We start from the raw sequence: 13,865 nt of genomic DNA on the forward strand, positions 1-13,865 counted from the left end.
CAATATTTTTTTTTCTTTTGATATTTCAATTAATGGATGAAAATCCAATGTAATTGTTTCTCATCTCTCATATAATATTTCAATTCATTCGATTGCAATCTTATTGAATGTTATAAATTCGTTTTTTTTTTTGGCTTTCTCACGTTCTATAATGTTTTTCATATTTACAACAACAATAATAATAATAATTCATATAAAAATGCTTAAAATATAGAAATATTTGTATAAAAAATAATATATTCTTGAAGAAAATAAATATAATTGACAATTTTTTTAATTCAACATATTTTATTTTTTTTCTGGATTCCATGGTTTAATTTTGATCACTTCGACTATATCCGTTTCAATGTCAAACCAAGCGGTAATATGTATAGAATCTATAGTAAAATAATATAAACGATCAACACATTTTTTTCTTCGATAAACTGATCTTGGATCTGCTTTTAATAGATTTATAATTGCTTCTTTTGCATCATGTTCATTGTTGAGTAAACGAAAACAATGATTACATTTAGAAGAATTATCCATATGAAATGATTGAGAATGAAAAGAAGATAATTGTTGCAAACTTCGTACAGTAAAATCGACTTGAACTTCATGAACAATTTCACCATCTATCCAATCTAGATTTTTAGTCTTTTCTTCAGGAATCATTTGATTCTGTTCAGAAAAGATTTGAACATCATCAGTTTTTTCATCTGGTTCAATATTAGGATTGATTTGATTCGATATCATGGAATCGTATGGATAATCATATTTAACAATGAATGGTTTAATATCAATAACAGGAGTATCATTAATCATATCCAAACCAGATATGTATAAACAACCATCTGAAAATTATCAATATTCGAATAATTAAAACATTTTATAGTCATAATGAAGCCGAACATACCTTCGACTCGATCCAATTTGACAATCGTCAAACCAAACGGATTAGGTCGATGTGGTGAACGTGATGCAAACACACCACAACTTGAACCATTTAATCTGGGAGGATGTATTTTGGCAATAAAACGACGTTTGTTTTTATTTTCATGAAAATAGAAAATTATCCATAAATATGAAAATTTTTCAATACCAATCAATGGATGTGAAGGATTATTGAATAATTTTTTATTTATACGAATAATGCCTTTACTTTGTGGACAGATTCCCGATTGACGTGGTGTACCATTTTTTCGATTGAATATTGATTCAACAATACCGATACTTACAACATCACAATCAATTTTGAATTCATCAATACGACTTTGTTCGGTTTTATCATGATTGGTTATTTTGTTTGTTTCCATCACGATTCCAATTCAATTTGTCACATGTTCACTGAGAAAAAAGTGCTGGAGTTTAAACTCCAGAATAAACTCAAAACTCGTCAATTCGCTGAGTTTTGGAGTCTAAACTCCAGTTATGGGATCTATTTTGGAGTTTAAACTCTGATTGTACAGTCGTCCCTCGTATAACGCGGTTTCGATATACTACGCAGAACGACAATTCCCGCGTTATACGAGGGACGACTGTAGCTTATTAATGAAGTTTAAACTCCAATAATTTCTTCTCAGTGTAGGCAATTTTGGAGTTTACAATCCTGTCATGGAGTTTAAACTCCAATTTTGAAAATAAACCTCATGATTGGAGTTTAAACTCCAGCACTTTTTTCTCAGTGTTTACAATTAAGAATAAAGATATTTTGATTTTCAACAAGAGATGGCACTCATAAAATAGTTTTTTAAATTTTTTTTATTTGAATTTTTTTTTACATATAGAATTTTATTTTTAAAAAAATATTATTTATAGTTTTTCATAAGTAGCACCAGCACCACCTTCACCTTGTTCGATACCCGGTTCATTAGATTTTATATTAGCATGGAAACCAGTGTCATCAGCATAATATTCGACAATACGTTGTGCACCATTAGCATCAACAATAGTATATGAACCAGTAACTTTGCCTGAAGCATCTTGTGATTCTTGTCGTGATTGTGTACCATCATTAGCCATTGCTTGAAAACCGAATGAAAATGGTTGTGGTGGTTGTGGGATTTCCGGTTCAGCATGACGAGCAGCATCATCTAATGGTTGAGCGATTTTAAATTCATTTACATATGGTTTTGGTGTTGGTTCATTTTTCCAATCATATGGTTTTGGATCGCCCAATTCAAATTCCATTTCAGGATGTGCCAATGTATCACCAATAGTTAAGGCATTGTATTTGATTTTGTTACCAGCATGAGCTAAGGCAACGATGACCGACAAGATGACAATCTTTATAATTATGAAAAATACACAAAAATTTAAGCAAATAATAGAATCGAATCAAACTGGTAATCAAATAAAGAAAAGAAAAGAATTTACCTTGAACATCATTTTTCACTTTTTTTTGTGTTGAACAAAATGAAATGGTCGATACGGTTAAACAGTGGAAAAAATGAGTAAAAATTTTGCTGTACATTGCTTTTATAATGGCTATCGGCCATCTTGTTTATCATCAACATCTTCTTCATGATGTACAAAAAAAAACATATACGAACAAAATTTGTACAATGGAATGATACTAAAACAAAATGAGAGTTATTTTTTCTAAACGAATAAATAAAAAATTGATAAATTCAATAAAGATGTGAATAATGATGATTTTCCCTTCTTTCCCCTCTCAGTTCTCTCTCTCTCATTTTCAGTTTCGTTGATGAAAACCATGCCCATCATTCAATATTGAATCTTTCACATTTTACTTAGTTTTTAATTTATAAATTTCAAAATTCAAGATAAATTAGAATAGAAAAACAAAATTGAAAAACAAAAAAAAAGGTCTTAATGATAAACAGGAAACTAATACTTCTACTCAGGTGGAACTACATCACACACACACCATATAAACATGATCAGTCATTGATCATCCAGACAAATTAATGATGGTGACCAATGTTTGATAATCTAATGATGATGATGATGTGATTTAATATCAATGATAGTGTATAATGTTTCAAACATAAATCACTTGGCATGAATGATTTTTTGGAAATGAGTAAAAAAAAATCCTTCGGATATCCATTAATAATCTATTCATCTTTTTATCATTGATCTTGTCTGATATTTTCCAAAAAACAAACAATAGAAACAATAAATAACGATTGACAATGGCAATGTATGTCCATTGGCGAATCATCTTATTCGATGAAATTAATGTTTTGTTTATCGATAGCAATGTTTAAGCAAATAATTTCATTCTAAATTCTTGCAAATTGCAAAAGATTCAAATCAAATAATTTTGATTTGCATATTAAATATTTGAACGATGAAAAGTGAAAACAACAACAACAACAACAACAAAATCACTTCCCATTTTTGTTTTTGTTTTTTTTCATGCTTCAATACGATGCGAACAAAAATATTATTATCAAATCATTTAGATTTTGCGATTTTGAATTGAGATTGTATTTGATTTCATATTCAAATTTGCTCTTTTTTTACGTATGTTTACATATTTACTAATCATATCGGAATCATCATTCCAAAACAACCAAACACTATTTACAGTGTGATTACTTAATCCTTTTTTTTGTTGGAAAAAAAGACAACAAACTAAATTAAGTGATGAATATAGAAAATCAATTTATTTGTTGTTGTTTTTTTTAAATTCAATGTTGAAATTTTAAAATAATGACCTCCAAAAAAAGTTTTATTCAGCCAAAAACAGAAATAATGGGGACGTGAAACTAAAGAAAACTGATGATAATAATCATAATTTTGTTAATATTAAAGAAAAAAATGATTATCATTTGAATTTTGTGTAAAAATTTCTATATTTTTATTTATTTGACAGGTAACAGGTATGTAGAAATCAATGTCGATGTCATTTGTTCTTTTTTTTTTTTGTTTTCACTGATTATGCTATAAATTGATTCATCTTCGAATGAATTTCGCAATATTGAAAAAAATGAATGAATCTGATGGTGATACTGATTAAATGAAATAAAAACAACAACAACAAAAACAAAACAAAATCAAATTGAAATGAAAAAAAAGATGATTTCAATTTGATTTCAACATTATCATATAATCATTGACATTGTATAATGTGTGTATTAATCATAATGATTATTATTATAACACAACATTACATTTGATAATCTTATTAGAAGATTGAAGAAAACAAGATATTCCTTATTTTTTCAAACTTTAGCAAATAGAATCACACATAAATAACATGGATATGATGAAGATCAAGAGGTGTGTCAACAGATACATACCTTTTTTTTGTTCAATGAAATGAATAAATTGAATAATGTTTTAATCAAAACGAAAAAAAAACATTATGAGAATTTATTATTACAACACAATTATTGATTAATATCGGTCATTTTTTTGAGATAAACACACCAATGTGAAACACATTGATTTCAAGGAATGATCCATATTTATCATTATCCATAATATGAAAAGGCGTAATAATGAGATTTATAAAACACAGATAACACACACTCATATACCTAATATGACTATAAAACTACCTGTTTAAATAGATCATCATCAAATTTGGATAAACTTGAAACAATATACACACACAAACACATAATATTAACTAAATAGTGAAAAACAATATTTCATTTCATTTCATCTCATTTACATAATAATAAATAAAATCTAAGGCACACATTTCTAAAACAAAAACATAATAAAAACGAAGACAATTTATTTCAAATATTTAATGTTTGAATTTTCACACATTTTACTTCATCATTTTTTTATCGATACAATTCTATCGTTAATAATCAAAAAATCAACATTATAAAAAAAATCAAAAACAACTTCCTGATGTGACTTCTTGGATAAAATTATTATTATTTTCTAAAAAAACAATAAACTTGGATTTCAACAATCAATAACAAAGGCAAAAATTCAATTTTTCATTATTACAATGTTATTTGTATTGATTTAAATCATCAATTTTTTAATTGGATATGTAAATAAACTTTGACCCTAATTATTATTAATTCATTCATACAATTTTTTGTTTTTTTTTCTTACGTGAAAATTTGTTATATTAGAGTTCAAAATAATAATTAATTTTGCCTTTTTTTACTGAAAAAATAACTGTATCATTTAGCTGTTTGGTACAGATTTTAATTTGTATATAATAAGTACGTTCCAAAAAAGTCCATACTGTATCGTCATCATCATAATCAAAAATCATTATGGAAAGAAAATATTAAAATCCAAGTTTATCCAAGTTTAAGCAATCATCATAGCCATAATTTATCAAAGATGATGATGATTTTTTTTCTTCTTCTTCTCTTGATTTTTAGATAAATCGTCGTTAAATCGACAGAAGAAGAAGAAAAAGAAAAAAAAATGAAGATTAAATCAATTTGATACGATTTGTAATTCAAACAAAATGTTGCTGTATCATCATCAACATCATCATAGAGGGCTAGATTGGATCATTGATCGACCAATTCAAATCGATCAAATTGCCAATGAATAATGACAAATTGAAATAAGGTAAAAAAAAGTAAGATTCAACTTGTGTGTCTGCGTGTGTGGTGTAAGCCAAGGAAAAAACAATTTATGTTGTTGTTCCATTCATCTTAGACGCAAATACGAATAGATTTAAATTTAACAAATCGCAAATCATCAACAACAGCAAAAATTTTAGTTCATGGTGGTATGAATTTTTTTCTTCATTCGCTAAATTCATCATGGATAGATCAATGTCTTGACTGTAGAAAGAGAAAAAGCATTAATGAAATTATATGATGCGTCCGATGACAATGACAAAAAAAAAATGATAGCCATGAAATGATTCGTTCATTTTTTTTTTTTGTTTCTTCTCATTATAATCACACATCCCTTGATGGATGATGATTCGGCAGTAGAAAATGAACGCTGGAATCGGTTTTCAAATACAAAATCATCATCATCATCATTCTCATGGTTAATATCATTATTCGAAAACAAGAGAAAAAAAACTAACGATAAAGAAATAATTTGACTTTCTATATTATTATTATTATCATTTTATACAACGAAATGACGATATTATTACAATGTTAACTAAATTTAATCATTATCATCAAGCAAAAAAAAATGATGATCAATTCAATTTTATATATTTTTTTTTCCTCTTCAAGAATGTTGAACATGTGAGAGAGAAAAACTATTCTAAATTTTTTTTAAAAAATCAATTTTGTTTTCAGTGACGTTTTGCATGAATGTTGTTGTTTTTTTTGCGGAAACAAAACGACAATATAAACAGAAAGGAAATAATACAAATGTTTACTATTTTGACAAACAGAAATTCATTGATTTAAACAAAATATGGCTATTACTGATAATTAATTTTTTTTTCATTTTCATCGTTTTTTTTTTCATTCGTCATTTAAACTGATTTTAATGGAGGTGTCAATGATGGTGTTGCGCCAACTGCACTTGGTCCCAACAATATCTAAATTAAAAAGAAAAAAATGGCATAATTAAGATAGTTATCAAGTCAAGATTTAAAAATACATACCTGACGCTGTTGTTGACGATTCATTTCCTCTAATTGAGATTTTTCACTTTCGATTAGAACAGGCGCAGAAAGAATAATCGCTGTTGTTGATATGATCCATACGGCCGAACGACTAAATTCATAAAAAGCTTTTCCAAAACTGTACGAACTTGTACTGAATTTCCAGGTAAAATCACGAACAGGTTCGGGAAACATTTCGGTTAAACCAATCAATCTTTCAACAATTGTTTCATCCTCAAATTCTTCCTAAAAAACAAATTATCAAATTTTAGATTATTTTCTAAAGTTATTTCAAATATTTTATTTACATCGTCATCATCATCATCGATATCATCATTCAAAATAGTAATTATTTTGGCTACCGTTCCGGATGGACCATTATCGCTACTTTTTTCCGAATTCATCGGCGTAACTATCTATAAAAATTATTCAATAACCAAATAATGAAACTTCTATTTACATTTTTTACAATTTATTTATACAAACATTATCACTGGCCAAATCTTCCAATTTCAGATCAGTTTTATTTTCATCATCATCACTAGGCTTATCCTATGATATAAATTATAGAAAAAATAATAAAATCAAATTAAAAAATGAATTTTTATTTTATTAAACATGATTATACATACAAGTACAGTAATATCTTCAACACTGGCAACATCTTCAGCTGCTTCTTCTTCTTCTTCTTTCTCTTTCAATGAATCGGGCTGAACATTTGTTTCGGACGACATTTTTGTCTTTTTTGTCACGGACAAATTAAATACAGGTAATTATAACGAATTAAAAAAAGAAACCGAAAATGGAGATAATAATGATAAAGCAGCAGAAATTCGACGAATGAGAATGGCCAAAATCACATGTGGCTTGGCTTAAATAAAACAGTCTATGCTGTTCATAAAACTCGTTACTGTGAATCCGAAATGATTTAATTTTGGACATAAAAAAAATTTATTTGTTTTAAAATTTTATTTTGGCTTTAAAATTTGATTCTATCTATGGGTTATTACTGTGATGTTGCTTTTATCATAAATATCATTGTAATGCCATTTCGGTTTTTAGCAGAAAAAATTTTACTTCGCCTTTTTTATGGTCCTAGAAATCGCTATCAACCATTATCGTCGTCAAGCGTTGCCTCGAAACAACAACAATTCCAAGATGAATTGGGAATCGTTTCGTTTCAACGATTATCGATAATAACTTCAGCCTTACCATTGTTTGGTTTTATATTTTGTGTTGTCTGGTCATTGATGTTCAATTTTGTTGACTCAACTTCTACACATTGTGGCGTGGCAGAATATCTTCCATCAGTTAGTGCATCAACCGGATCATTTTCGCCACAAAAGTATTTATGGCGTTCAACGATAGCATTGCATTCATCGCCACGTTATCTTGTAACATATATTTACTATCGGGCTTTCCATGATTCGAAAAAATTACTAATAATTAATTGGATAGAGATCAGTGCATTACTTGGATTAAGTGTCGTTTCGTCAACCGAATCATTTTGTAAGTAAACAAAATTCAATCAGATAAAAAAATTAATTATTCAAATTTTATTTCATCTTTTTTTTCAGTATTTCATGCAAATTGTTTTTTACTATTCATATCGACATCATTCTTAGGAATGTTTATCCATCTATTACAAGATAAATTATGGTCAATATTTAAGATGAAAATTTTTTGTACCAATACACTTGCATGGATTTTCGCACTATTTTTTTATGTTCGACATAATGATTATTGTGAAACTGGTGTTTATTCATTATTTGCAGCATCGGAATATGTATTCGTTTTGACCAATATTCTATTCCACTTTCAAGCTTATTATGATTTTTATGATACGAAAATATCATTATGTAGAATCTATGGAGATACAAAATTTTCTGTTTGATACAAATGCAGCTCATCTATACCGAATTATTATTGTATAAATTTCTACTTTAATTAATTAAAATTTTTTTTGTTCTTTTAAAACGAATAAATTCTGTACACAAAATAAATCAAATTTTAGTAGCCATTGACCATTTGTATGCATTTTCAAACATTTTAGCCCATGGACTGGCCAATGATTGTTTCATATGTTCCATCGTTGGTGGAATGTATGGCCATTGCCATGAAAGTGTTGCTCGTTCTGGATGAGGCATCATTGCTAGATGACGACCGTCTGGACTACAAATACCGGCAATACCATCAACACTTCCGTTTGGATTCATTGGATACCTATTTGAAAAGGTAAAATTTATAACAATTTATGAATCACGAAATCATCTTAGACAATCTTACATTGTAGCCGGTTTGTTATCATCATCGACATAGATTACTGATACAAGATCTTTAACCGATTTCTTGATCTGATCCGATTCGAAAACAAATCGACCTTCACCATGAGCAACCCAAACACCCATAACACTTCCTTGCATTCCATTAAGCATCATAGCAGGTGTTTTTTCCGGTATCATAACCGAAGAGAAACGACATTCAAATCGACCCGAAGTATTATGTGTTAACAAAGTACCCTGAGTTCCTGTGATGAAAAAAAATTAAAATTAAATCATTCAAAACGGCGGATGGATGTAATATTTCCGAACCATTTGGTTTACTGCCAACCCAGCCCAAAAGCGCCATCAATTGACAACCATTGCAAACACCAAGTGAAAAAGTATCGTTTCGATGTTTAAATCGTTGTAATTGTGCTTCAACATTCGAATTATATTTAAGAGTTGCAGCCCAACCGCGAGCACTTCCCAAAACATCAGCATATGAAAAACCTCCGGGAAAAATTAATCCACGGAAATGATCTAAGTTGACAGCCTGATTAATCAAATCGGTAACAGTAATGTCGACAACATCAAATCCAACCATGAAAAAACTGGCAATCATTTCACGATCACCATTGATACCTTCTTCACGAAGTACAGCAACTTTTGGAGCACTAGTTATATGTGAATCAATGTCTATGATAATTAGAAAAATGAATGATTTTTTTAATAAGAACAGATTAAATAAAAAACATTTTATCACTTACTTAAATTAATTTTAGATGGTTCAAAAGTTAATTTCCAATTGGGTGTTTTTCGGAATTTCAAACCATTCTTTTCTTGCATTACACATTCTGGATTAGCTTGATGATTTTCCAATTGGAAACTTGTTTCCTCCCAAACATCACGTAATGTGAACATATGTCCCTAAAATAAAATGTGAACAATAAACAAACGACGAAATACAAATGGGAGAAAAAAATATTTACCAAAATCATAACAGTATTATCGTAACGGATGACAACATCTTTTTTACGGATAGCTTTACCAATTTTATGGGCAATTATATCGCATGATTTGAATTCATTCAGAGCAGATTCAACAAATTCGTTTCGAACTTCAATAATAACAGCACATTCTTCAGCAAAGAATACATTTAATGGATCTTGTCCAAAACTTGGTATGTCTACATCAAGACCACAATCGGTAACAAATGCCATTTCCAACAAACAGACTATCAAACCACCATCGCTAACATCATGACCAGCAGTACAGAATTTATTTTTGATTAATTTCTGAACAATACCAAAACCATTTTTCAATTGGGATGGATTTTCCATATCCGGACAATCATTTCCAAGTTGCTTATAAACCTGAGCTAATGCTGATCCTCCAAGCCTGAATTTATCGTTTCCATTAAGTTTGACATAAATCAAACTACAATCATCAATTTTCAATTCGGGTGTTACTTTAATGCGAATATCTGGAACTGGAGCATAGGCACTGATCACTAATGTACCGGGTGATTTAACAATTTCCGAACCACTTGGAAGCTTAACTTTAGCGGCCATTGATAGTGAATCTTTACCACCATCGATACCTATGTTGATTTGTTTCATAAATTCACACATAGCTTCACAAGTTCGTACTAATAATGCTCCTTCGCCTTCTAATTTAGCAGGCCACATCCAATTTCCTTCACATTTGATATCGGCTATTTCGGTAATGGCACAGAACATCAAATTAGTAACAGCTTCAGCAACCGAAAGTCTTCCATTAGCTTCCGGACTAATTAATCCTTTGATTGGTTGTTCACCAATCGATGTAACACTGCCACGATATGTAAAATAATTCAACGCTATCAATGCATAATCAGCGATTGGAGTATGTTGAGGACCAACACATTGTTGTTGTGCAACAAGTCCTGTAACACATCGATCCACTTTGGTTGTTAGGTAACGTTTCGAAGCAACAGATGGCAATCGAAGTACTTTATGTAATGATTCGATAACTAATCTTGTTTTATCTTCTCCTTGAATTACTAGTGGTTTCAATGGAATCGTTTTCTGTTGATAACGGAAATCTTTCCTTGGCATTGATGCTAAAACCAGATCAAGATCTAAATGTACTGGATGTCTTTGAGCCGATTCATTTTCGATCAATGTAATATGATGATCGCCTGTAATTTCACCAACATAATCAACTTGACATTTTTCTCGTTTACTTATTTTGTCCAAAATTTCACGATTTTCCTTTCGTATTAGAATGGCATTACTTTCCTGATATTCGGCACCCCAAAGTTCCATTGTGTTAATAGTTGGATCACCCAATGTAAATTTATTGCAATAGATTTTTGCTCCCATTGGTTCACTAATCTCTTTCAATACATTTCCATTTCCACCTGCTCCTTGATCATGAATCGATTCAATAACATTTCCTTTTTGATGTTCAATACAAGCACGAATCAATCGATTTAATTTTTGTTCCATTTCTGCATCACCTCTTTGTACTGCATTGAAATCTAAACTTTCACTTCCTTCGCTACCTTGAACTTCAGTGGAACTTGCAGCACCACCACCAACACCAATACGATAAACAGGTCCACCAATTTTAGCAACATTCATACCGCTTTGTGCATGATTTTTTTGAATATAACCATCATCAATTGTACCGATACCACCAGTAAACATAATCGGTTTAATATATTCAATTCGTTCATCTAATCCAAAATCAATGTTAAACTATTTCTTTTTTCTTTTCTTTTTTTTGACAAAATGACTTACTGCTCTGAATTCGTTGTCCAAAACTTCTAGCAAAACCAGCTAAAACTGGCTCACCAAATTTGTTACCATAATCGGATGCTCCATTACTTGCTTCAATACAGATTTGTAAAGGTGAAGCAAAATTATGTGGATATATTTCATTATTATCTTCCCATTCAAGATGATAATCAGGAATATGAAGATTTCCAAATGAATAACCAGCAGTTGCAGCTATAACATGTGCACCACGACCAGCAGCTTGAACATCTCGAATTCGTCCACCAGTACCAGTGGTAGCACCAGGAAATGGAGCAACACCTGTTGGAAAATTATGTGTTTCCGCAGTGAAAATTATATGACGTGTTTGATTTTTCTTCAATTCCATCGATGATGCTTCAGTAGAATCTTTTGGTATCAAAATATTTAGATCGGAAAATCCACGGATAGCCGATGAATTATCACTAAATTTGATAACATTATTATCATTAGTATTTTCCTGTGTACTGGTGACCATAGCAAACAATGATTCAGGTACTTCTTTATCATCGATAAAAATTCGTCCCTGAAATGACAAAATTTATATTCTGTTATCAATCCTGTATATATATAGAGATGATTTATGAACTTTGTCGTTACCTTAAAAAACCAATGACGTGAATGTTCCGAATTCGATTGTGCTAAATCAAAACATTCGACTGATGTTGGATTTCGTTTAAGTTTATCTCTAAACAATGAACAATAATATGTAATATCCCAATCATCAAATGATAGACCTAATTTTTCGCTCACTTCTCGTAATGCCTGTTCACCACGACCAATAACATCAATTTCAAACCATTTATCATCATTTGGTGGAAGTTTAAATGATTCAATTGGTGTATGATAACGTTGTTCAGTCATTCTATCATGTAATAATTCTACAAGTTGATTTTCCTGTTCTTTCGTCAACGATTTCTATGAATAAAGAAAAAAAATCATTTCAGAATATAATGACAAAACACAAAAATCAAATTATTACCTCGATTTCAAACAAATAGATTGTACTTTTTTCAATTCGAGATACTTTTTCATCAAGTCCAATGTTTTTACAAATCGAAACAGCATTAGTCGATAATGCTGTACTGAAATTCAATCGTGGTCCAATTTCGATCAATATTGTATTCTTGCTGGATGAATTCAACGAACGTAACCGTGATGATTCACGGTTTAATTTTACGTTGAAATCTGGTGTTAAAATCCATTCAATTTTCGAAAGTTCATCGGACGAAAGTTGAGCTTGAATCAAAAAAAAAATTGTGGAAAAAAAATAATTAATTATCAGAAGTTAAAAAATGATTTGATTTTTGATGTCTATCATAATCAGATAAAGATTATAAATGTTACAGTAATTTTTTTTTCATCAATTCACCATTACCTTGTTGTTCAATATTAAAACAAAATTCTGTTTTAATCGATTTGATAATTTCATTGCCATTATTGAATTGTTGTCGAATTTTATGTAGAATATTTTTCTCCTGATCATTTGAAAGACCTGGATTTTGATAGAATCTAATGATATTTGTCGAAAAAGCCATAATTTTTTATTTAAAAAAAACGAAAATAAACAAAAACGATTCTAAGGAAATTTCGGATTATAAGTATTTTGTTTTTTTTTATTTATGACCAACCAACCAAACTTGAAAATAAAATTGAAAATAAAATCACTATATTCGTAAATAGTTTGAAGAAAAATGTTTACTTTTCACTTATCATTTAATAATCATATCGTTTATTTGATTACAATCATGATCGAATTTATCTTCGTTTTTCATATCTTTTCAATTTTTTTTGGATGATAATAATAAATTATAACCAGACAGAAGAAAAGAAATTTAAAAAAAAAACAGCGAACGAACGGGAAAAAAATGAAATTCAAGAGAAAAAATCTTCCGATTTGAAAATATTTGAAATATTCGAATGATTATTGGATGATTCGATTCGTTCATGATCGTTATGATTGATAATTTATATCATTTCACATTCACGCACACAATATACCGTCGTATGACATCATGAACGAGATTAATGAGTATGATGATGATGATTTTGATACGAGAGAAATTGAAATTCCCTTCTTGAACGTTGAAGAAAAAAATATTTCTTGCTTTAAATTTTCTTGATTTTTCGGTAGCTAAAATATCGATTCGATTTGATTAGATTTTTGTTTCTGTTGTTAATCAATTCATTTCGTATACACACAGAAATACAAGTTTCTATAAACACGATTACCTTGAGAAACAAAAAAAAAATAATAATAAACGAAGAACTTTGAATTTTGTCTTATCAGCCAGA

The 13,865-nt window shown here is 29.5% G+C and overlaps 5 protein-coding genes across 5 annotated transcripts; 1 reads left to right on the forward strand and 4 right to left on the reverse strand.

Moving 5' to 3' along the window:
• Positions 1-100: 100 nt before the first annotated feature.
• LOC113798069 (tRNA (adenine(37)-N6)-methyltransferase-like) lies at positions 101-1,423 on the reverse strand. Its single transcript, XM_027348553.2, has 2 exons — positions 896-1,423; positions 101-833 (listed from the first exon to the last, which is right to left on the reverse strand). The coding sequence occupies exons 1-2, from the start codon at positions 1,293-1,295 to the stop codon at positions 289-291; spliced, it is 945 nt and encodes a 314-aa protein (XP_027204354.2). The 5' UTR covers positions 1,296-1,423; the 3' UTR covers positions 101-288.
• Positions 1,424-1,722: 299 nt separating this feature from the next.
• LOC113798072 (uncharacterized) lies at positions 1,723-2,510 on the reverse strand. The gene is made up of 2 exons (XM_027348556.2): positions 2,356-2,510; positions 1,723-2,265 (listed from the first exon to the last, which is right to left on the reverse strand). Exons 1-2 carry the CDS (start codon positions 2,365-2,367, stop codon positions 1,792-1,794), a joined length of 486 nt encoding a protein of 161 aa, XP_027204357.1. The 5' UTR covers positions 2,368-2,510; the 3' UTR covers positions 1,723-1,791.
• A 3,745-nt stretch (positions 2,511-6,255) lies between these two features.
• On the reverse strand, positions 6,256-7,282 carry LOC113798071 (uncharacterized). The gene is made up of 5 exons (XM_027348555.2): positions 7,144-7,282; positions 6,998-7,063; positions 6,820-6,927; positions 6,512-6,757; positions 6,256-6,445 (listed from the first exon to the last, which is right to left on the reverse strand). The coding sequence occupies exons 1-5, from the start codon at positions 7,243-7,245 to the stop codon at positions 6,380-6,382; spliced, it is 588 nt and encodes a 195-aa protein (XP_027204356.2). The 5' UTR covers positions 7,246-7,282; the 3' UTR covers positions 6,256-6,379.
• A 94-nt stretch (positions 7,283-7,376) lies between these two features.
• On the forward strand, positions 7,377-9,544 carry LOC113798070 (acyltransferase PGAP2-like). The gene is made up of 2 exons (XM_027348554.2): positions 7,377-8,020; positions 8,089-9,544. The coding sequence occupies exons 1-2, from the start codon at positions 7,510-7,512 to the stop codon at positions 8,403-8,405; spliced, it is 828 nt and encodes a 275-aa protein (XP_027204355.2). The 5' UTR covers positions 7,377-7,509; the 3' UTR covers positions 8,406-9,544.
• Positions 8,432-13,197, reverse strand: Pfas (phosphoribosylformylglycinamidine synthase). The gene is made up of 9 exons (XM_027348541.2): positions 12,949-13,197; positions 12,553-12,809; positions 12,171-12,488; positions 11,556-12,096; positions 9,762-11,491; positions 9,540-9,699; positions 9,103-9,468; positions 8,798-9,038; positions 8,432-8,734 (listed from the first exon to the last, which is right to left on the reverse strand). The coding sequence occupies exons 1-9, from the start codon at positions 13,106-13,108 to the stop codon at positions 8,515-8,517; spliced, it is 3,993 nt and encodes a 1,330-aa protein (XP_027204342.2). The 5' UTR covers positions 13,109-13,197; the 3' UTR covers positions 8,432-8,514.
• Positions 13,198-13,865: the final 668 nt, after the last annotated feature.

Source organism: Dermatophagoides pteronyssinus, unplaced genomic scaffold, assembly GCF_027571235.1.
Source record: "Dermatophagoides pteronyssinus isolate colony J.1.1.1.1 unplaced genomic scaffold, Derpt_VIB-CSIC_2022.12 sq0003, whole genome shotgun sequence".
Classification (NCBI taxonomy): Eukaryota; Metazoa; Arthropoda; class Arachnida; order Sarcoptiformes; family Pyroglyphidae; genus Dermatophagoides; species Dermatophagoides pteronyssinus.